The following is a 24156-nucleotide window of genomic DNA, read 5'->3' on the forward strand; positions in this document are numbered from 1 at the left end:
GTTATAGCAGCAGACTTGCTAAATGTGGATCTATGCTGTTATGGCCTCACCTTAGAAGATGATCTCCAAATTATTCAAACTGGATAACAATGTTGAGTACCCGGTACTAGCAAAGTGGTGGTATGCATACAATTCAAACGAGAGCTGCGTTCGCTGTGGTTGAGTTGAGTAAGAGAACTGAAGTTCCCAGACAAGACTGGGTCAAATTTACTGGTACTAACTGGTGTAGTGGCTACATTTTGATGCTGTTGATAACATAAACATTTGTGGATCTGATTAAGCCAAGCAAAAGTACTTTTGGAAGACATTCAAGATGTCTACTGTGATTTGTGAAGGATATTTGACCAAGTCACCACCGGAACACAAGATCAATCGTGCCGTAAGTTTTGCCTGATTTCATATGCTTGTTTTGTTGTATGTATATGATACTATACTATAGTTTGTCTCATGCAACCATGTTTTTACTTTTTACCATTTTTTTTTATGTTTTCATGTACTAGTACAGTAGTAGAAAGATCAATTGACATACCATCCCATCATCAGTGAACATTTGTTTACATTTCATAAACATGTAATTGGTATCTTCATGTGTTGTAGTACTAGTATGTGTTCAATTGTTCAACTACATGTAATTCCATCAGCAATTTTTGTTTTTATTTTTGGTAGTCATATCAGATATGATATTCATAAAGTGAACAACTTTCCACAGAATAGAATTTTGCTTTTAAACAGGATGTTACAGACTATTCAAATGTCACTCAGGTCCAGGGCCACTCACAAACCCACCTATTATAAGAATCTGATTGCCAAAAATGTAGACAAGAAATTTGCTTCATTGCTTAAACTAATGGGCTTGTTTTTCGTATAATCATCTTTAATAATATTAAAGATGGTTTTGTTATGCAACAGCCCATTAAAAATAAACACACACACACACACACACACACACACACACAAAATACACACAACACAGATAAATGTGGCAACTACATCTTCCTTTAAATTATATCTCAACCTATTGAGGACGGGCTCATTTTGCTATTGGATAGACACCTGCCTGAGTATACCTGCGACTAATCGTCAACGGGTTAGTTAAGTGCAAATCTGGCAATGTGCAAAAGTGACAGGAAGACATAATTCAAGAGAGAAACTAACAATTATGTTATATATATTATTAAAACATTACATTGGTGTTACATGTGAGAGCATCTGTCTGTACTGGACTACAATGTATGTAAACCAAATACTATTCTATTGTTTGTCTTAGGTGATCCTATCTGGACTGAATATGAAATTAACATCTGCCTGTAATTTGTAACTTCTCGCAGGATGAGTGTTTCTGTTCTTTTTTTATTGAGGGGAGTGGATGAAACAGTTACCAACTTTGTGGTTGAAACTTGCTTTCCCTCAAAGGCTTGAAAGTAAGATTGTTTTACCAGCTCAGCTTCAGTGACCTTCGATATCCTACAGTGTATTTATCATTTTTCTTTCCCTTTTTTGTTGTTGTTGCCATGGCTGAAACCAGAGGCAATTAAGAGGACAACAATGGGGTAATAACTACCACACTATAGACAGTATTCTAAAGCAAGTTAGCAATATTTACAAGGTATTTTAATGAAGTTTGGATAGAAATTCACAAAGATAAGTGTAGAGAGATAGAAAGAAGGAAAGAGAGAGAGAGAGGAGAGAGAGAGAGACGAGAGAGAGAGAACACTTCTCCCTCTCTCAGTGAGGCATTATGAAACCTCAGATCAATTCAAATTCGTTCACTAGCCCTAACTTTATCTCATCCAAGATCATTTGTTTGTTCAGCTTAATAGATTGCCAAGGAAACCAACTTCAAACTTCTGAGCCTTTGCAACAAGAGGGTCTATTTAGGAATGGCTTTTGACATTATTGTTAATATGTTTAATGATTGATTTTACCATTTTGCAGCATCAAGGCAGTTATCTGTTGGCTGTGAGCGTATCATTTGTTGTGGTGGTAGCTTAAAATCAGTGTTGTAACCTAAAGAAGTACACTCGCAGTTTCGTGCGTTGTGTTGCCAGTTATACAAACTCCCATGCGTTGTGAGGTAATAAAGGCATTATAGGAGACTCTAATGATCCAGTCATCTATGCATTTTTATATTTGACTCTCATGTCAGGATGCATTCACATGACATTACGACAGACTCATTTATTTCTATGAGTTGGTCGTTCACTGTTTAATCACCTTATCTATCAGTGTTGGCAATATCATTGCATTTTTATTTGTTTTTTTATGGTTGACCAAAGTCCAGGCATTGTTGATCCTGTTTGGTTCACATTTTGTCCATTGCTAGTAAAAGAACTCTACAAGATGATGTGGTGGTGGTATCCATTGTTTGTTTAGAGTTGTACGCATATAATGGTGAACTGTTCATTGAATATTTTGATGTCAAATATTCAAGTTACATTTGATAAAAGGGGAACTTACCCATGATTTTCTGCAAAGTACGTTGTCATTAATTTTGAGGATTTGATAAGCAACCTCATGCCATGTTTGTTTGTTCAAAGGTTCAGTAAATATCATTTGTTTTTATTTCACTGCACTACATATACAGTGTAATTGTCCGGAGGTTGTTTGGAACAGATATTTTGCCAAGAGGAAGCAATTAAGACAAATTACTGAGCTTGTAAGATCATGTTTGATTAGACTTACATGTAGCATGGTATTGCTAGATGTCTCAAATCTTTCACATAAATACTGGTTTTATGGAGGGAAAATATGTCTTAGTCAAGGTGCCATCATTACAGTGTGCAAATTTGAATGTAAGTGACAGATACATTCTTGTACATCAGACGAACTTTAGATGTTTCAGAAACCAGGAGTGCATTGATTTGCTTAAAGGACAAGTTCACCTTCATAAACATAAGGATTGAGAGAATATTAGTAGAACACATTAGTGAAAGTTTGAGGAAAATTGGACAATCGATGCAAAAGTTATGAATTTTTACAATTTTTGTGTTGGAACCGCTGGATGAGGAGACTACTAAGGCTCGTGATGTCATATGAGTACAACAGTATAAAGAAAATGTAAAAAAAAATCAACATATTTTCACTTTTTTCGCATAATAAAAGAGCACTTGACTTGCCTCTTTCTAAAGACAATGGGAGTAATATTACCCATAACATATGTCAGTATCGAGTCAAGGGAATGTGGACTTTTTTCAAAAGATGAAATTTTGTGAAATTCTCTTTATATTTTCGTTTTATTGTTGTACGCATGTGACATCATACACTGCAGTAGTCTTCTCATCCAGCGGTGACTGCACAAAAACTTCAAAAATTCATAACTTTTGAACGGATTATCCGATCTTCCTCAAACTTTCAATGATGTGTTCTACAAATATTGCTACATTCTCTCAATCCTTATGTTAATCAAGGTGAACTTGTCCTTTAACCCGTTGAGGATGAGTCCCGAGTATACTCGGGGAAGTGTTTATGGGAAATGCGTGTTGTAGCAAAATCATTCCGTCCTCAACGGGTTAAATAATGATAGGCGATAATCAGCAATGAAATGTCCAAAGACCATTATTGTTTACACTGAATGATCTTAAGTGAGATTTACCCTTAAGTTTAAAGTGAAAACACGGTTCTGGTAAGGTTTTGAGAACCCTTCTTGCACCATTTCATATTTGCTTGCAATATATCGAAAGAGGCTACCAAGAAACTTTCCTGGCTGACGCGATTTGTTATCTCATTTCCTAGGCATCTGTAGGATGTGTACTATTTGAAGCAAAATTTGACACTTTTGCAGGTATACCAGAACTATGTTTTACCTTTAAGCCATTCCTGTGGCTTTGAGTGTATACTGTGTGCCATCTGGGAAGTGTATACCTTCAGACATACAATGAATGATCGTATGCAATGCTTCATATCAGGCGGCACCCCCCCCCCCCCCCCAATTCGGTGGCCCCTGCTACCAATTCTCGACCTCACTTCAGGGCCATAATACAGTGTATCATAAAGGAAATGTACAGGGAATTCCACAAAATTTAATTTTATTTATTGTTTTTTGGATGAAATTTACATGTTCCCTTTACTTGTTACTGCCATACACTATATGCTAAAGGTAGTGTTATTTTCCCCTGGCATTATGAATGACTCTATCAGTAAGATTTCATGTTTATTCAAAACGAATCAGATGACTTTTTGATACAGAATCATTGTGTAACAAGATGGGCATTTTAAAGAAAATGGAATTGGAAGAACTAGGTTTTCAATATGATGACAGTATATTTGCTCATGGACTGCGACAATTGCTATGGTTTTTTTTTTTTTCTCCAAGGACTTTAGGATGAGGATTACGCTTGTGATAGGGTCTTGTGTTTAGTTTGATGTGAGGATTAGGATTAGGGTTAGGGTTATGTTTGTGGGTAGAATTTATGTTTGCCTTAGCATGCAGATATTTCATGAGAGCTATTGTCACAAGAGCAAATGTCGTGGAATCTTTCAATTATAAATGTGCCATTTACGCTGCCAGAAAAAAATAAAATCATTCCTTCTTCTTTTTTTTTCAGAAAATGCGCATGTGCAGGAACACACAGAATCTTTCCTGTTTTTGTCAGAAAAAGTCAGAATATTTAATTTGGATTAAAAAAAAATAGTGTGCAATGATTTCAACTTGCTGTTTGTGTGGAGATCACTGATCATAATTTATGAAATGAGGGGTTCAGCTGACTTCTAAAACAAGTCACCGCCATATTAAGTGTGAGTCCTTTATTGTGCTTTTTCAAGTAGGATTATTTCTTTTAGCAAATGTTCTCAGCAGACTTAGTTCTGGAGACTTCAGGACTCTGTGTAGTACTATGTATGGCAAGAACACCATTAAAGATATTAAAGAGGATGTTGATTTATTGCACAGTGGCATATGTACTAGTATGAAGCAACTGCAGTGTTTCTTGGCCAGCAAACAAATATCATTTGAGCACTTGCTGACCTTCAAATTGTCATTAACATTTATAGTGTTGTGTCAAATCATGCACTTTTTTAATGGCTTTGTGTTGTTCTATGATTTCAAGTTTCATTACAACATATGTGATTGATTTATTATTGCTATTCAAAACAAAGAAAATTTGTGTTTGTCTGTCAGTGTGCAAAACAAAAGAGGGGCTTTATAATCTGGGAGTTACACAATTGCACAGTGGCATGTATGAAGCAACTATCTTGGCCAGCAAATGAATATCATTTGAGCACTTGCTGACCTTCAAATTGTCATTAACATTTATAGTGTTGTGTCAAATTATGCACTTTTTAATGACTTTGTGTTGTTCTATGATTTCAAGTTTCATTACGTATGTACATGTACATGTACATGTACATGTACATACATGTGATTATGGCAAGCATTATTTCATAATGCAGTCTTCTTTAATGTATTAGCATCTTGTTGAAAAGAGTTTGGCAGACACCAGAAGATAATGCACTAAAACTGTTGACAGAATGATAGATTGGGACCAATATCTGTTGATAGTGTTTTGTGTCGATTATGCTAAAAAATAATAATAATGAAATTTAAAAAAAAACCCACACAGATATTGAATTAAAACCTTTGAAATAGTCTAGGGGTTATTCTTTGTGTCAGTGATATCTTAGAACAATGCTAGTAAGGTCCTTTTTTTTTTCTCATCATATGGATATGATAAAAGAGGCATACTTTGTATAGATTCTCTTTTGTTTTGTGTTGCAAAACATTTAGCAAAGCAGCATTTGAGCTGTAAAGTTGACCTCCCTCAAAAAGAAAGAATGAATAGAATTAACTTTATATACCAAATGTTTTACAACGAGGTTAAGTCTGTCTTTATAATTAAAGTAGTTTAAATCTAATTCATGGATTACATATATGCCAACAAACATCCAATTTATGATGAATGCATCCTGACGTAAGTACACGTATGATCAATTTATGCCTATTTTGCTCTCATTTTAAACCATGGTCTAAATTTAAAACAATGGTTTTGATTTTAAACACCATTATGCATCAGAGCCAAAAGTGGTTTTTAGAATATGTATGTATTAGTGAAAGTTCAAGTCCTATACCAGTCTACCATATGTGGATCATTTTGCCTGGATTCTAGTTATTAATTACCGACCTTCTCAACCAGGAAGATCTGATGCCGGTCTGATTACCAGTATGAGTAGTCATCTGTCTGCACCGTGTGTTTCCAGTGGGAAGATTCAGAACCAATGAGTGTCTGTATACACAGTTTCCTCAATGATGCTCATTCCAGCTGATAATTTCAGCGCAGGAAGTGGGCTGCACCAACCAAACTGGAAGCTGTTTTTAGATGAGACATAGTAACGGTTTTTAAACTTACAATTATACATACATCGTACTTACACATCATGCACACACACACATAAGAATTGATACTGTGAAACCAGACATTTTTGCATGCATGAAACTTTTGCAAATTTCACACAGTGAGCCAAGATTTTCAAAAGTAAAATGCACACAAAGTGGTTTGTCTACCTTAATGCATTGCATGCCAGTGACTATTTATGAAAGTTTCATGCTGTGAAAAGGCTGTCGGCTCCCATTTGCAAAAGTTTGTGCTGGAAATGTTTCTAGTTTTACAGTAGAGTATGTCCAATGTTACTCATGGTTTACAGTTCCACACTTCAAAGAAAAGAATGACTATTTTTACTGCTATGGTACTGCTACTGCTACTTCTGTTACCACTACAGGGCATTTGAAAATATTTTTGTCATGTATCACGAAGCCAGCAAGAGGATTGATAGCATGTAGCACCATGTATGTTATTTTTGTTACAATTAGTGTTATCAGTGTTAAAATAATAATAATAATGATTATGATAATAATAAATAATGATAATAATACAGATAGCAATTATGATTATTACTGTTATAACTTCTACTACTCTTTTTAACATTAATTATCATTACTAGAATAGTATATTTTGTGTAATAGTGCTCAATGATTAGATGCTATTATGATTTTGCATTTGTTTTGCATGTTACAATTTGCATTTGTACATTTGCAGTAGTTTTGATAAATATTTCAAACATGAAAAAAGTAGACATGTGTGAATCACCTTTGATCAGGAGAATTAGCAGTAAGAAGTAAAGCTATGTAAATTTATAAGTGATTAGACACATATCAAGTTTATTGCCTGTTTGACGGAGACTCCCATGTCTAGGATAAGGTATGTATAAACCACCTGAGGTTGTTTTAAAATGGTGAGTGTCAACATTGATTTGACACCCAATGTTTCTACGTGTCACTGGAAGATGGCCGTTTGATGACTGTTGGTAACTTTAGAATTTATTATCTTGATATAATGATACTCCCTAAATTTGCAGAACTCCATGTATGGTGACAATTTACCAGTCTGCATCCATGGATTGGAAGTCAGGAAATTTGGCAAAAGTGAATTATCTCTCTTTTGCCACTGCCTTTGGATCCTTCGGTCCAGTTCTGAACTCATGGCAGTGTTACAGCCATGCCTCTCCAAAACCAATAACAAAAGTGGTGCATTTTCTGTTTACCTTTGCAAACCACATGTACACATCTGTCAAGAATACACATGAAGATATGGGGGCAAGGAGCAAGTACATGGGGGGGGGGGGGGGGAGTATAATTGCTCTGAAACATCAGTGTAGAATACAGAAAGTTCAAGGCTTTGATTGTTTTTGGGTGCATCGCACAAGTTTGCCATTTTGTTTTTCTCCCCCCCCCCCCCCCACCACCACTCGAGCCTTGACCACCAGCAAAAATAATGGTTATCTGTGGTTAGCCATTTGCAGGGTACAACTGTACATGGAAAGTCAGTCTGCAGTAGGTTTGACATACTTTCTACCAGACGTGTATTCTAGTGCATTCTTACCTATCTGCTCTGCCAAAATTACAACAGCAACAACACTGAAATGGCTTGGGGTTCCAAATTGCTGTTAGCCTGTGAGCTAATGGGTTGCTAGTGAGTAGCCCAAATTCCAGGTATCCCATCAGTTTAGCTACTTGTACAATGTACTTCCAAGTGCTGTTATGGATGGTTCCTTGAAAATCATATTTGTGAGATGGCATGATTTGTTTTTTTTTTTATTCTAAATGGAAGCTTTTACTGCATGTATTTCCACTGTCCTTGAATGACCATTAAGCTTAATGCAAACACGATGAAAAGTACATTGTATCTTGCCTAACAAGGAACTAAATTATGGTTCCTAGTCAGCTGAGCTTGTAGTTTTCAATTGAGTTGTATAATGTAGCAAAAAGTTGTATACAATTGTGCATGGCTGTAAAAGTTGTAAAAGGTTGTAAAAGTTGTATAATGCTGAGTATAATAATGTGTGGCCTCTAGTAGCAGCTCAAACTCCTGTGAACCGACATTGTATCTCTAACGAAGACTTACACAAATGAAAGGATTCTTTGAGTCACTCTGGTAGCTAAAAGTTATCTAGATGCTATAGGCCTACACAATCACGATTGATAGTACCCTACAGTGTAGGAAAACAAAATCCCAGAAATGGAGCTTACCTGTGTGTTGTCAGGTCATTGCCTTCTATTTCCAGGAATCAAAGCAAATTTTGCTTACTCTTCACACTTTTAGGACCTCTAACTCATTGATCAGTTACTGGTGGTGAAGTTGAGTATTATACAGCTCATCCTCTGTTACTGGAAATATTATATCTGGAAACATGAATGCACACATAGAAATCAAAATAATTTCGACTGGTTCCTCTGTAGTATTTGGATAAGCTGAAAAAAATCATATCCTAACACCTAGAAACAAATATGAACATGACATGTTATAGATATACATATAGTTTCCACTGTGTTTCAAGGTCTTGTGGCATTTTTCTTTTCTTGCATCAGGGTGGACAAAAGTAATCAAATCAAAAAAGCAGTGCCTAGATAAGCGTTTGCCCATGCTTGTAAGCTGCTTGCCAAAACAAAGAAAAACACAAACACAAACAAAAATGGCAAGCAATTATTGCATTTAAAAAGTAGGTATTTTTAAGTATGACATATCATGGTGTTCCCCTTATTCCCCCAGTGGTTATGCTGCAAAAACAATTATATTACTTTGTGTACACTGTATATGAGGAGTATTCATTACGTACATGTAAGTTATAGAGATCTGTGGAAGCAAACATGTGTAGAAACACATTTTTGTTTTGTTTTGTTTTTTTGCTGTTGAAACAAGAATTAATTGTTCTCTGTCTTAAAACAAACTTGAATGTGTCCTTTCCAAACATGTGTCTCAATAAACCTATTAGATGTTTGGCCATGACGGTTGTGGTTTCACTTGAGTTGTTGTATGCTCAACTCTGGGTACACATTTGTGATGTGAACAGTGTGACCTCAAGGATGATGTTTATAGAGCTGGAGAGTAGTTTGACCTTGTGTTTACTTCCCCTTTGCTATCATGTGTGCAAACTACATACAACATCAAATCACATAAATACCATATACATGAAATGTGTTGAGAGTTGCATGTTTGGTGAACAGTTCATGGGGCATGTGGCACAGTCGACATTGGAAATATTTGCATGGACTTAGATGGCAAGGAAACTCATTTCAATGTCACCGTGATTACTGTATAAGCTGTTATTTTCCTGAGGGTTTAATTTTTGCGAATTTCGCGCACCACTGTTAGACTGTGAATTTAACAACATGTGCTACATATAGTGTACTCATTTTAGCATTGGTGTCCATTCGCGAAAACAACATCTCGCGAAAATGTCCGTGATCTCCTCATTGGCGAAAATATCTGTACGCAAAAATAACATCTTATACAGCATCATGTTAGGAAAAATAATGTGATTACTTGCAAGTTCTCCCTAGGACTCTGACATTTCTCTTTGTCATTTTGATTGGAAGCGGAGTAGAAATAACAGAAGAAGTACTGTGGAAGCAGAATACTCATTATCATAAGCCAGAGATATATCTAAAATGTGTGAGATTTTATTCAAATAACATACATGTACATTGTACATGACCTCAGAGTCTTTTCGGAAAAAGGAAAAACACATAAAAGTTCAGTGGGTTAAGGTAACTCTCCTTCACAGACAAGTCATACTGGTATTTGATGCATATTCTGTTTACTCTTGAGCTTTTTTGTTATTCAGTGGTTGTCTAGTCATGAGTTCTCCTCATGTTAATCTGCCCACAAGTCTGATTCACCTGTGATTTATTTCCTATTGTGGTTATAAGGCGCCTTTCACACCTTGCTCTGTTAATATTTTTATATCTATGCCAGTTTTACATTGTACTAATGAAATCTATTTCATACACCTGTGATATATACAATGATGAAGTGGTGTATTGATATACAGTAATTATTCAGTATTGATATTTTGTTGTATTGACATTATAGTTGAGCTGTCATTCTTACTGAGAAATGAAAGGGAATTGTGAGCTTTTTGGAGAGCATTAACATAGCCCAATTATCAACTTTTAACGAAGGACCTCAGGTCTGAATGTACAGTTTACCTTTGGGATCAGAGATTTAAAACATATATTCGAGATATTACATTTGATGCATATGTGTAGGTTAAATCAGTTGTATCACAAAACATCCTACCATGTAAACATTTTGCCATAAAGCCTAAAATAGGAGTTATCACTATTTTTCTCAATAAGCCATAACTGTAGACTGTTTAGTCGAGAAACATTTTTATTATAACTATTGTTCACATTTTGTATATTTAACAATACTTACATTAATTGTACTGATTCAAATTTTTACATTGGTTCTTTCTGTCCCTAACTCACATTTTAGAACTATTTTGAAGCGCTAAGGCTGGGGTTTTATTTCATCGTCAAATGGTAAATTATGCCTTTAACATTTGACAGAAAGGGGCAGCGTTCAGATACTGCATGTCTCATTGTTTGATGTACAGGTGTGTCCCTCAGTTTTCTGTACCCGGATAGCATCTTTTATCCATCCTGAGTTTACTATATACATGTAGTATTGTAAAAAGTTCAACCTCAATGACGTGCAGCATGGACTTGTGGTGTATAGTGGGTTTACAATGTGGCTTGCATACTTTTGTGAAGACACCGTGTTCCAGTCAGTGACTATGAATGGTAGAGCTCTCCATTGTGAGTGAGTGTGTGCTTATGTGTGTGTGTGTGTGTGTGTGTGTGTGTGTAAATATGAATATTGCCTGCATATTTTCCATACAACTGTATAAAAATCAACTATTTTTAAAGCGTGCGAGTGTAAAGACAAATCATGTGAAGGGAATGCTGAAGTGAATAAATCTCACTAATTTGTAAGGAGTGCTGGATTTAGGGTGTAGAAAGAAACCCTGATAAAGTTGGTATTCGATTTTATTGTTGTTTGATACAGTAATATGTATACATAACTTGCCTACAAGTAGTTGTATGGTCATATACACAATGGGACATATAGAATTTGTATTCTGTTGTCTTTGGGCAAAAACTGTTTTTGGTGTACATGCATAAATGAAAATTTTGCTCAGGATGTCTTACCTTAATAAGATGTCTATCTGCGGCATAAGTCATTTCTTTACTGAATAGCTTAGAGACCGTATAAAATATGATTTGTACATATACCTGTAATCATTGTTTCTGACACACATTTTTGAATGTTGAAGAGTTGTCTATGGCTGCGTTTAGTCCCCAGTTTGAAACGGCTTTCCATACACACTATCAAAAGTTGTTTCCAAAGCCCTTTACAAACGCCTTCCAAAATATTAATGTTGCATTTATCAAACTCATTTCCAACATGAAAACTGGCCTTGTCACTTCACAGCTGCATTACGCCATTTGACCCAAGGAGAATGGGCCTTATATACAGCCTGTGCAGTTCAAAGCTGATTCAAAACAGCTTTGCATCTATCTCGCTTCTGCAAACACCTTTTTGACTGAAACCTTTTTCGGGAAGCACAAATTTGTGGTTTTCAAAAAGGCTTTCTGAACCCCATAATCAAAGCAGCTTTGCATTTATCATCTCTAAAAAAAATCCCTGAAAGCTGTTTGGAAACCTGTTTCTGCGGGGGGGGGGGGGGGGGGGGAAGAGATAAATGCAACGTATGTTTTCACTCCAGCAGTGACAATGTTTTTAACATGAGCATCTCAAATGAGGTGGTGACGTCATCACTGCCACACTCTTCCATTGCTTTGCAGGCACAAAGATGATAACATTTCTATTTTTAGTCAGTAATTCAGCAACATCAGGTCCTCTATAGGTCATCTTTATGACAAGCTTAAGACAACACAAAGTAATTTTAATGCCAAGAATAACACTTTTTTCTTGTTTCTTTCAATATAAAAAAAAATGGAATTCAGCTCAGTTTTGTGTGCAGGTCAGTGAACATCTCATGAGGGAACATCACCTTGTGTAAATGAGGATGTGGTTGCAACCAATATTCTCCTTTGTCAACAACATGTAGAGCATTTAAGTACCATAAATTCTGCATCTTAAAGCCATTTTATAGAGAGTTTCTACCATGCTGTATGTTTCACTTATAAACCTCTGTCCATTTAAGGCAATATGGATTCAGGTGATTTGCATTATGAAAGAAAACTTGAACTGCCAGCTCAGAAGTATGCTTCGAAGAATAAAGATATTGGGGGAAATCCCCGTGCAAAGAATGCAACGAAAGTGAAATGACATGAATAAGTGAGAGTGTAGCTCAGATGGGACAATAGTAACATGAGTATTGAAATAAGTGTTAGTGGGTCTATCAGGATTCACAGGGACCAGGTCAAATGGCATTATGAGGAAACATAGTGCTAGTTCATTATAGTAAAAGAAAAAAAAAAAACCCAGAAGAGCCAATTCGGACATGTCACTAATTTAGAACTTCTGAAAAAAGATACTTAATCATTCTCTTCTCAGTAATAAGCAGTTTAAAGGGATGGTACTCTTTCGGTTGAGATAGGGCTTAAAGTTTCCAGCCTTTTTTTGTTGATGACTTTTTGAGATAATGAGGAATCTCTTATGAAATATGAAAAAGCATATAATTCTACAAGGAATTCAAAGTTTATTTGATGAAAATTGGTTTTGAAATGGCTGAGATATCCAATGCAAAGCAACAAAAGCAAAGCAAAAGGTGGGACCCACCTTTTATGAGGATTGCTTTGTTTTACTTTGTTTTTGGATATCTCAGCCACTTCAAAACAGGTTTTCATCAAATAAAGTTTGAATTCCTCTTAGAACTGTATGCTTTTCAATATTTCAGGAAGTGGTTTCTAAGTACATGTATCTCGCTAAAATTCTCAACTCAACCACTACAGAACCATCCCTTTAACCCTCCAACACAGAATAGACATCCTCCAACACAGAGTACAAACTATGTACTTTCACACAGAATCTCACACACATACACACATTGAAAAACACCCATGAAATTAATTTTGAGTGGTATGAATATAGAAATGAAGTCTAATATAATGCTACATGGTTACGCATGTTCGCAAATGAAAACGTGCAGTTTTGTCTTAACAAAACTTCAGAAAAGCAAAGTGACGTTATATTGAAACTTGCAATTCAGTACCATCCACTTATAGTAGATACTTCACAAAGTAGTTTGCTATTACAAGTTACGAGAAGCACAAAGGCGTCTCACAGCTGAATACCCAATCACACTCAGTCTAACATCCTATTCCTATGGTACCACTTGGCACGTGGCACTCGCCTGTATTGTGAAAGAAAAAAGCAAGAACCTCTGTAGATTTCATTTCCAGGTCAGTACTATGTTGATTCTTGCCAGGTATATCTTTCTTCACCCGTTGACAATGGACTGACTTTGCTACAACATGTATTTCCCATAGACACCTGCCCAAGTATACTCGGGGCTCGTCCTCAACGGGTTAAGGGAACATGGTGGTGCACTGAAGGGGAAGCTGAGAAGGAAATAACCACGCTTCCGAGAAACTTCTCTCGCCTTCGTCTCTTCCCCTCTTGGAAGGGGGAAAATGAAATGAATTTGAACATGATTAAAAAATGAAAATAACTTTTGACCTTCTTATGCACTGTGAACCTTCATGAGGAATCAATGTACATAGATACCCAATGAACTTTATAGAATACAACATGAATTCGCTATTGCACAAAACCCAAAGAACAATTTAGTGTTGTGGGTATTGCCTATTGTTCTGAAGTAACTACGTTTTTTATGTTTCTTCACTTTGCCTGATCAACCAACAAGGGGGGGGGGGGGGGGGAGGGGACTTGACTCAATGCCTGTGGCTAAGTTACTAAAGTGATCATATTTTCAGTACTTTACTCAGAGAACTATACTGCATTTAGATGTCAGTGGTATTTAATGTCATGGTCTTAAGAGTTAAAAGCGTAGTATGACAGTATCGCATTGCTTGCTGTTAGAAAGCATTATTAGACCCCGTTTACAGTGCGGGGCTGGGCCGAGCCGCGGCCGAGCCCCGCAATTTTGAAAGTTTACACTGCCGGGCTTGGCCGCACTTTTAATTCAAACCTTTCAATATTTTGTCGTAGTGGCGCTCTGCTTGTAAACAAACGCAATTTGGTATAGTCTGGTTTTCAGACCCTTTGCCAACTGGATTCCGTGGCGACGAAGTTGCCGTTCGGGCAAAGGCCTTTGGCGAAGGAAAAATCCTTTGCAGGACAAAACCACCTTAAACTATACTAGTTTTCGACGTTGAGGGGGTTAATATCCTGAATAGCGAAATAGTGCAGGCAGAGGGTCTGGAAGCCAGACTAAAATTGGCTACGCATTTGGCCCAGTTTGCGTTTACACTGGGAAAAGGCCGGGCTCAGCCGCAGCCAAGCCGCGGCCCAGCCCCGCACTGTAAACGGGGTCTTAGATGGGAATCCACCTCCCAAGACGGTTGTTTAATGTGCATGAATTCAGTCAAGTTAAGACAATGAATCAGTACTAAAGGTTTTGGGCAGGAACAAACCATCTCTTTTATGAGTGCTGTTTTGATGCAGCCTGTGCTCTGCCTGCTTTGGTTCTACAAGCTGGCAAATAATGGACCGGTAGGTGTCCCCCAAATACACTTTGAATGAATTGAGATTAAATACCCTGGTAATCATTTTGTTGTAAGTTTGTCTCGATATACCCATACAATGTAGGCTCATCTAACTTGCATTGTATTCACTGTTTGTTTGTTTGTTTGTTTGTTTGTTTGTTTGTTTGTCTGTTTGTCTGTTTTTGTAGGGCAATGGGGGGGGGGGTAGCTAAGAACTAAAATAAAATAACGTACAAAGACACATTAAAAAGAAAATAACATTAACAAACAAGTAATGAATTAAATGTATTGGTGAGTCATACTATTGAACATTACAGAGTATTAACTGTATCATGGTTTACTGATATTCATATTATTCATGTACTTAAAAAGAAAATGTCATACATTGTCCACCTGCACAAAATGATTTGCACATAGATATCTTCAACTGACATAAAAGAATCAATTCCACTATTTTTGAAAGATGTAGGCCATATATGAAGGCATGTCTGTAGGGAGGCCCTGTAGAATGCTGTTTGTTCTGCTTTTTCACAAAAAGAAAATAAAAATATTTCAATATTGCACTTTCAAATCATGTTAGGAATGCAGATATTGGATAGGAAGCGATCTTTTGAGGATAAAGTTTAAAAAATGGTATGTGTGTATGTATGCATAATCGATGTACACTGTATGGGTGTATATATGTGTGTGTATCGGTGTATTGTGTACAGTGGGTGTAAGTATGCATTTATATTTATATATTCACTTTATATTCCATTGAAAGTTTGTCTTGTCATGTACTGCTGTTGCAGATCAGAAGTCTGGGATTGAGATTTACCCCCTATATTCAAAGAATTTAAGATGGGACACACCATACACTATACAATACACACTTTAATAGATTGGTAGAGCCTCACTGTTTTTTGGCAAACTTTTCTGTCGGCCATGGCCAGTCTGTCTGCCAAAAAAAAAATGTACTGTAAGTGATACTTTGGAGAAGCTCTGAGCAGGAGATATTCATGAAATACTGTGGAGTTCACAAGGTCGATGTGCTTCTCCTTATGATGTGCCCGCTGTACAGAGACGAATGCCCCAAGTAACAGGATCTTTCTACTACGAGACACGGGCCTATCTGCATTTGTGGACCCACCGTCTGAGGAGGAAGTTGGCCTCGCTTAAGCATAAAGCACCATCGCGGCCCAATACAAATACAAGTGGGCTTTTGGGTTAAAAATGTGCCAAGACATTGCACAAATAACTTAGTTGTATGACTATCATTGTACACTATCTGATTGCATATATTCTTAGCTATTTGGATGATGCCAAGCATGCAGATCAAGTATATGACCAAGAAATCAAATAAAAAAATGTTTTCAGCTCTTTTTTATAATAAAAAAAAAAGTGATTGCAATTATTGTGACTTTAAATGATTGCACACCCCTTTATGAATTGGGCCTCTCGATAGTTCTATATTACAGTCAGATCAATAATAAGTTACGTCATCGCTGAGGGCTTTCTTAAAGAAATCGTGTCCAAGGGTGTGTTTATGCTCAATTTGCGAAGGCTCAATTTGCGAAGGCAGAATCAGGGTTTTGAAACGCTGATTCAAAACGCCATTCATGGGAGCACTGTTTATGCTCACTTTTTTCAAGCCTTGGAGAGAGCATTTGTGATTTCTTTGCAGACCTCAGCAGAGGCAGGTCAAATTGGGGTGTGCACTTTTTTGGAAGTTCTGGCCTGAGTATGTGCATTACATGTTTTGTAGCATGTCTAATATAATTTCGATTGCTATACTAATACACACATATATGGACTGTAGACAATGATAGGAAATACAAGTATTTATTTCATCGACAAATTGTTGACAAAATTGGAATGTATGATAATATGTAGTGAGCTTTTCATACATTAATATGTCTGTCACCGTGTACAGTAAAGTAATGTACCAACAGGGAGCTCAAGGGATGAGCACCTGCAAATTGTGTTGCGTAACATAGTAATCGAAAGGTCGGTGGGCCTGGCCCGCGCATTTTCACATGAAACGGAAAGGCAATGGAGATGAAGTCATTTAAACACATATGTGATGTGAGTCGCATTTATGCTTCCCCGTTAAACGTGATTAGTCAGAAACGCCGATCGTTAATGCACATATTTGTGCGTTTTGAAACGATGTTTTGAAACGACGTTTATAGCAAAGTGAGAAAGGACGCAACCGTGTTTTGAACTTAACGCGTTACATCAAAATGCTGATTTTGACTCGAAAGGGGAGGGTATAAACACAGCCCAATTTGTTTCAAGTGGAGGATTGTGCAGTGAACCAGAATTCCCATGATTCACAGTGAATATTGCATTCAGTGGAGAACACATTCATCCATAATTGAAAATTGATTGTCTCTTATGTTAGGAGAAATTGATATGATCAATAATTCCTTTTGAGATTACTGCATTTGTTAAACATGATGTGAACGAAACTCACAGTGTTAAATGCAGCACCATAATGTAGATATACACCATACCACACAGGGTCTAAGGCTGAGAGGAAATTTTTACATGACATACTTTTGTCTTCACCAGTCAAACAGAATAAATTCTGCTTGTTTCGCCACTTTTTTTTTTAGCAGAACAGAAGCAATTTACATCAAATTTGATGGGAAATTCAGACATTAATTGCATGCCTGTATGTGGAATGAATGTTGCAGGATGGCAATACTACATGTATGTTGCCATCCAATGCACATTTGTTAAGTACAGTGCACTGTTATTTGAGTGCCCATTGAGTGCATGCTGGCTTGTACAATGTATGTTTGTTCAAATTAGGGGAAAAAATTGAGCAGAACATTTGCATGCATATTTCCTTCTTTTTATTGTGGTTTGTTGGTTCCATGCCAAGATAAATGCATGAAACTTGCATACAGTTAAAGTATTTGTTTACAGTACTTTTTTGTAGCGAGTGTCTGAAATAGTGCAGTTTACATTCATGCTATGTTAAAAGCAAGATTATGGCAAGAATAATGCTTTCATGAAAAATTAAAATCATCAAGATACCAATGTAAAGCATGTCTGAATTGTGTCGTTGGCAGGCAGCATCATAGTGTACATAGCTGTGGTAATTATTTTCAGTGATTGTAGAACAAAAGCTGTGGATGGATTTGTTTGATGATGGTGAGGTCGCAAACTGCTTGTCATGTGTATCTGTCTTTGTTTAAGTGTTGACAGAATTTTCATTGTCATTTTCTTTGCCTTAAAATCATATCCTCTCCACATAAAAGTCGTCTTAGAGAAAAAAAAAATCTAAATCAACTGGTGATTCAAGTTCAAATTTGCATGAAACTGACTCAAATCACATTTACTGTGCAGATTAGACATTGGATACCATCAGCCTACAACTCTCTCACTGGTTTGTGCGTATAAGATTATAACAGGTAGATAATATTTTTATTTATTTATTTCTTTTAATTTTTTTTTTTTGGGGGGGGGTCAATATTTTTGAAACTACAGCCCTTCCCCCTATATGAAGTTGGTATCATTGAATCATTACAACTCTAGAACACTGTCAAATCGAGGATATTTCATCTGTATGTACCATGTCAGAAAATTAAGTAAAGATTTTTGTGCGTGTAAAGTGCAAGACTTGTGAGGCTACATCATATCATTGATAACCTTTTACATCGAAACTATGGCCAATATAACACTGTCCTGAAAACATATTGAAATGCTCACTTGTGTACATTATACATTTTAGATATAAAGATCATATTTCTAGTATGATTTTAGTGAAACCTTCACTTTCTACTGGTTTGATTTTAAAGCAAATATGTGTTGTTGGATTTTAGTGAAACCTTCACTTTCTACTTGTTTGATTTTAAAGCAAATATGTGTTGTTGGAGTCCCTGCAATATGTGAATAGATTAGATGCTTGTGCATCACAAAGCAATATCACTTGCTGCTATCTGTTCTCCCACCTTATCCCCATATACACAAAGAGAATGCAATCTATTTCCCTCATGCGGCATTGAACTTGACTGGATAAACCACCACAAACAAGTTTAATATAGCCCAAGGTGAACTTAACTCCACACAAGGCAGCTAGTATCATGTTTAGTGTAAATCAATCCTTTCATACCATATTGAAAACAGAGGGAAAAGAGTGCCCTGAGAAACAGGATGTTTACAACATGAAGTGATTTTTTTCTTTGTTTTAGCATAGAAGGGTAATATTTCTGAGAAGTAACCCTGCACAGAGATAAGGGTATTTTTTTTTTTGGTCTCTTCCTGCAGTCCCATGGAATATATTAAAGTTGGATTAAACAAAAAGCACAACAAAAAATACCCCTGGACTATATCAATGTTGTGGTCTACACTGCTGGTGCTCATACATACTTCATTAGAAATGTTATAGCCAAGAGGGGGAGACGTTGTTTTGATCATCGTCCTCACAATTTCTCATTTTGTCTTCGACAAGAGCTGAAGAGATTTTGGAATCTCGCAGATATTTGGCCAGAGTTGAACAGAGCTCAGTGAAGATGTGCATGTGCGTGGAAGATCGCTAAAGTTGGTAGCAGTGAGTAGTAGCAAGGGGTCCCCTGCAGAGATCCATTGTCAAGCATCAGGTTGGGAGGAAAAAATGTGTGGAATTTGGTAGCGGTGCATGTGATTTTTGACCTTTATCTGTTTTGATGATATATGCTGTGATTCTTGGTCGTCGTCGTCGTGGAGGGGAGGGCACGAAGCTAACCGGTTCAGCATCTGTGATACGAAACTCTCTTCTGTGGTGAAGGAATACTATATGCACCTATGGAGTACACCAGGCAAGTGGTTTGAATACCCTGGAAATAGCAAGTCTCTGTGTTGAAGTGTTTGCAGGTCTAGAGAGAGGTCTTCATAAATTGTCCCTTTGATAAAAGATGTCGCATCAACATTTAATCGAGGGAAACTGAGAGATGCTGTGAATACAAGGTCCCTTTTCCTGGTACTCAATTGGTATGTATTGTGTATCAAAGAGAGGTGCATGTTTATTTGTCATATTGAGCAAGTTAGCTCTCATTTGTTTGTGATGCCATGGCACATGAAGCCTGGGGTATACAAACAGTCATTGTGTATCCTAGCCTATTATCAACTGATGGTCACATATGATCTCTTCAATCAACTGACCTTTGTCCCGCTATCCTTGTCCTGAAGTGACCTCTCTCTCTCTACCATCTCTCTGACCCTGTAAACTAACCTGAGAGTATGTTGTTATGTTTTTTGTTTTACCTTCCCCATATCTTTGTTTGTTTGGTTTTTATTTTCCACTTCCACTTTAAAGGCCCCTTCTGTGTTAACTTAAAGGACAAGTTCACCTTCATTAACATAAGGATTGAGAGAATGTAGCAATATTTTGAACACATCATTGAAAGTTTGAGGAAAATCGAAAACTCTGTTCAAAAGTTATGAATTTTTGAAGTTTTTGTGCAGTCACCGCTGGATGAGAAGACTACTGCAGTGTATGATGTCACATGCGTACAACAATATAAGGAAAATATACAGAGAATTTCACAAAATTTCATCTTTTGAAAAAAGTACACATTCCCTTGACTCGTTAATGACATATGTTATGGGTAATATTATTCCCATTGCCTTTAGAAAGAGGCAAGTCAAGTGCTCTTTTATTATGCGAAAAAAGTAAAAATATGTTGAATTTTCTTTACATTTTCTTTATACTGTTGTACTCATATGACATCACGAGCCTTAGTAGTCTCCTCATCCAGCGGTTCCAACACCAAAGTTTTAAAAATTCATAACTTTTGCATCGATTGTCCAATTTTCCTCAAACTTTCACTGATGTGTTCTACTAATATTGCTGCATTCTCTCAATCCTTATGTTAATGAAGGTGAACTTGTCCTTTAAGTCTAGAGTGCCAAGAGTACAATTTTTGGCACTCCATTTGCTTTGGATCCTCAAACAGGTGTTAATTAAAGGGTGTGTACAGTTCTGGTCGAGGTGAGGATTTAGCTTTTAACGTCTTGCGAGATATTCAGAAACCACTCTATGAGATGTCAAAGAGCATGCAGTTCTAAGGGGTATCAAAAGTTCTAAGGAGGATGAAAATCGGTCTTGAAATGGCTGAGATATCCAAAAACAGGGTGAAACAAAGAGATCCTAATAAAGTTGTGGCATGTCGCCTTTATTATTAGCTTTTTTTGAATATCTCAGCCATTTGAAAACCAATTTTCCAATAAACGTTGAATCTTTCTTAAAATTACATGCTCTTTCATATTTCATAAGAGGCTTTTCATTATCTCACTTAGGAATGTTCAAAACATGAATCCCCACCTCAACCAGTACTGTACAGTCCCTTTAAACATTTTTCAGCCTTGAACTCTTATTCCTTGTCATACTTTTTTGCACTCATTTGTTTTTAGGGGGTTTCATTTTGTCTAAATTAATTTCTGGATGAATTTAAGATCATGTTTCACTCTTGTTTTGGTTCAGAGTAAATGAACATTCACCATTCATAAAGTATTACATGAAGGCTTATCCTCATGTAAGAGTTTTTTGAAGTTTTTCAAAGCACCAGATGAGTGAATTAAATGGGGGAAAATATTAAAGTGCTGACAGTACTTTATCATAAGCAGAGAATATCTAGTTTGGATTGTGGATTTTTTTTTTTTACACATAATATTTGATGTTGTTTGAGACTAATGCAAAAAAATAGAGCATGCATGTGAATATTTTCTAAACTAGGGGATTGTCTACATGAATTTACACTATTGGAAATGTCAGTCAGTGAGATATAAAACATGTTGCAGTAGCATTTATCCTTCTTGAATGCGTGTAGGAACTCGATCAGGCAAAAATGTTTCGCTTTTACTGCACCCCCTCAGATATCAATGTGTCATGTGATATATAGACCCATAGGCTGTGAAGAATACCGTCCAAAGTCACAAGACTAGAGTATTACTTGCTTTGTGATGGACAAAAGTAGCAAGGGGAAAATGGATTTCATCTGAACTTGCATTACAACCATTGCTTTTTTTTTTTTTTTTAATGGAAAGTACGGGAAGTAGTGCTATTGTCAAAATTATCTTCTTTTTATTTAATCTTTTTTTTGGGGGAGGGGGATTTTCTCCCTAAACTTAACCTGCTAAGGACGGGCTGATTTTGCTGCAACACGCATTTCCCATAGATACCTGTCGCGTATACTTGGGACCTGTCTTCAACAGGTTAATTGCTTCTCGTGCTTTCACATTATATGTGTACGTTTCGATATGCAGAGCAAGTCTAACCTTTAGCATACTTTTACCCTAGCATTCTTAGCAGGGGAAAGATGTATATGACACCAAGGTTCAGGTTATGGTTCTCATTCAAAGAGTATTTGTTTTAAGTGGAATGTAACCACTAGAAGTTAGTGTAAACATATAAACTTTTAGTTTATATGTTTATTTTAGTTTATATGTTTATGAACAAGATAAACGCTTTATTCACTTTTATATTAACACAGCACAGTAGTTATCTCTCTCTCTCTCTCTCTCATGTTCCCTATATTTAGTTAGCCATTTGTCAAGTTTTCACTTAACTATATAGAGGAAAAACTTTCTGCAGATTCTGGGTAATCAGGAGGAACAATGGGCAACTTTGATTGATTTAATGTCACTGAAATTGAATGGCTGACAGCCATAACATGCCCACGTTCTCCCATATTGTTTCCATTCTTGATAGAATGAGGCATGATGCTCTTTAGATGAACAAGATAAACGCTTTATTCACTTTTTTTATGCAGTTCATTTTATTTAACATTGTGTGACAATACTACAATCCATTATAGATCCATTTGTCTTTCACCATAAATGTCTTTTAGAATGAAGATAAAATGTAAAGGAAAATCTGCGGAGGAGAGGGAATTGTTTTCTTCTATGCTAGTCATTTCCTGAAGAAAGTGCAGCTAATGGACTTTGTGATTGAAGAGCCAGACATGTAACAAGGCCCATTTTGACTGCTAAATATTGTGATATTTAAAATCTTGATGATTTGGCTTTCCTTTCACACTGCAAAAAAAAAAAAAAATAAATAAATAAAATGCAAAGTTGTGAATATTGCGAGAACTTAAGCAACAGCCAGGGCTGCCATATTTTGTGTGTAGCTATTGACCGATTCTGTGACACGCTATGTGTATTTTTGGTATGGGCAGTGCCATTTACGCGGTGTCTCAGCCGACCCCCCCTTCCCACTCCCCACCCCTCTCCCTACATTAGCATGCGCGCAGAATGAAAAACTGATGCATTGTCGCTTTAGCCAATGGGCGTCTCGTACTGAGTGCGTGAATGCTTGCTTAGTGCGCGAACCTTTGTTACAAGTGCGCGATAAACATGTTGCCCTGGGGGTTGGGGAGAGCAGGGGGGGTCGGCTGAGACACTGCAATTTGAGCTCATGGCTGCGCCCAGTGCCATAAAATGTCTGCTGCCCTCAACGAACCCGAATCGGTCAGTAGGAAGGGATCCAAATGTTGATTAGACATTGGGTGGAAAATATCAAAATTTTTCTTATGTGAGTGTTCTCGTATCAAAATGTCATAGCAAAATTAGCGAATTGCTTTCCAGTCTGTAATTTTTCTGGTATTACATTGGATGGTGCTTTGTACTGTTGCCCAGCAACTTTCATCATTGTTTGCAGTCTTTTTTTTAAATAGGATTTTTAACTAATGGTGTAAATGGATAATAAGAGGGAACCCGCTGCCAATATACTGCACTACTGATAAAGCAAGCTAAATAAACAGTCTCAAGAAATGCGCCCCCGCTTTATCAGACACACCTCATATTTGCACACTTTCTCAGCCAAGAAACAGAAATATGAGAATTGAGGAAGGTCATTGGCCTCTTTTAAGGTGTTGAGTTAGATTGCTCTTTGACAAATTTAGTATTGAATTGGCTATTTTCTGGACCAATTGATTATTTGGGCATACTGCTGGGAAATTGATGTTTTCCAACAATTGATGTTTTCCTCGGGCCGGCCATCTTTTCAAGCAATGCTTATAATGGCGGCCCTCTGCATAATCGTTTCTTAACTATAAATGCTATTCTTATCACTGCTGCATAGACATGCATATTGTATATTATATTTCTTTCATATCGTTGTTTATAATGCTAGTCAAAAGACTGTGTTAAATTCATTTTATATATTTCCTACATGTTCATGATTATGTACTTATATGTATCGCGGTTTATGCAAGTCA

The 24156-nt window shown here is 36.7% G+C and overlaps 1 protein-coding gene across 1 annotated transcript in view; it reads left to right on the forward strand.

Moving 5' to 3' along the window:
• The first annotated feature begins 313 nt into the window (after positions 1-313).
• Positions 314-24156, forward strand: part of LOC140235085 (uncharacterized) — a 70527-nt gene continuing 46684 nt past the window's right edge. Inside the window, exon 1 of the mRNA XM_072315122.1 lies at positions 314-379. Within this exon, the coding sequence (XP_072171223.1) occupies positions 314-379 (66 nt within the window). The remainder of the gene's footprint in view (positions 380-24156) is intronic.

Source organism: Diadema setosum, chromosome 11, assembly GCF_964275005.1.
Source record: "Diadema setosum chromosome 11, eeDiaSeto1, whole genome shotgun sequence".
Lineage (NCBI taxonomy): Eukaryota > Metazoa > Echinodermata > Echinoidea > Diadematoida > Diadematidae > Diadema > Diadema setosum.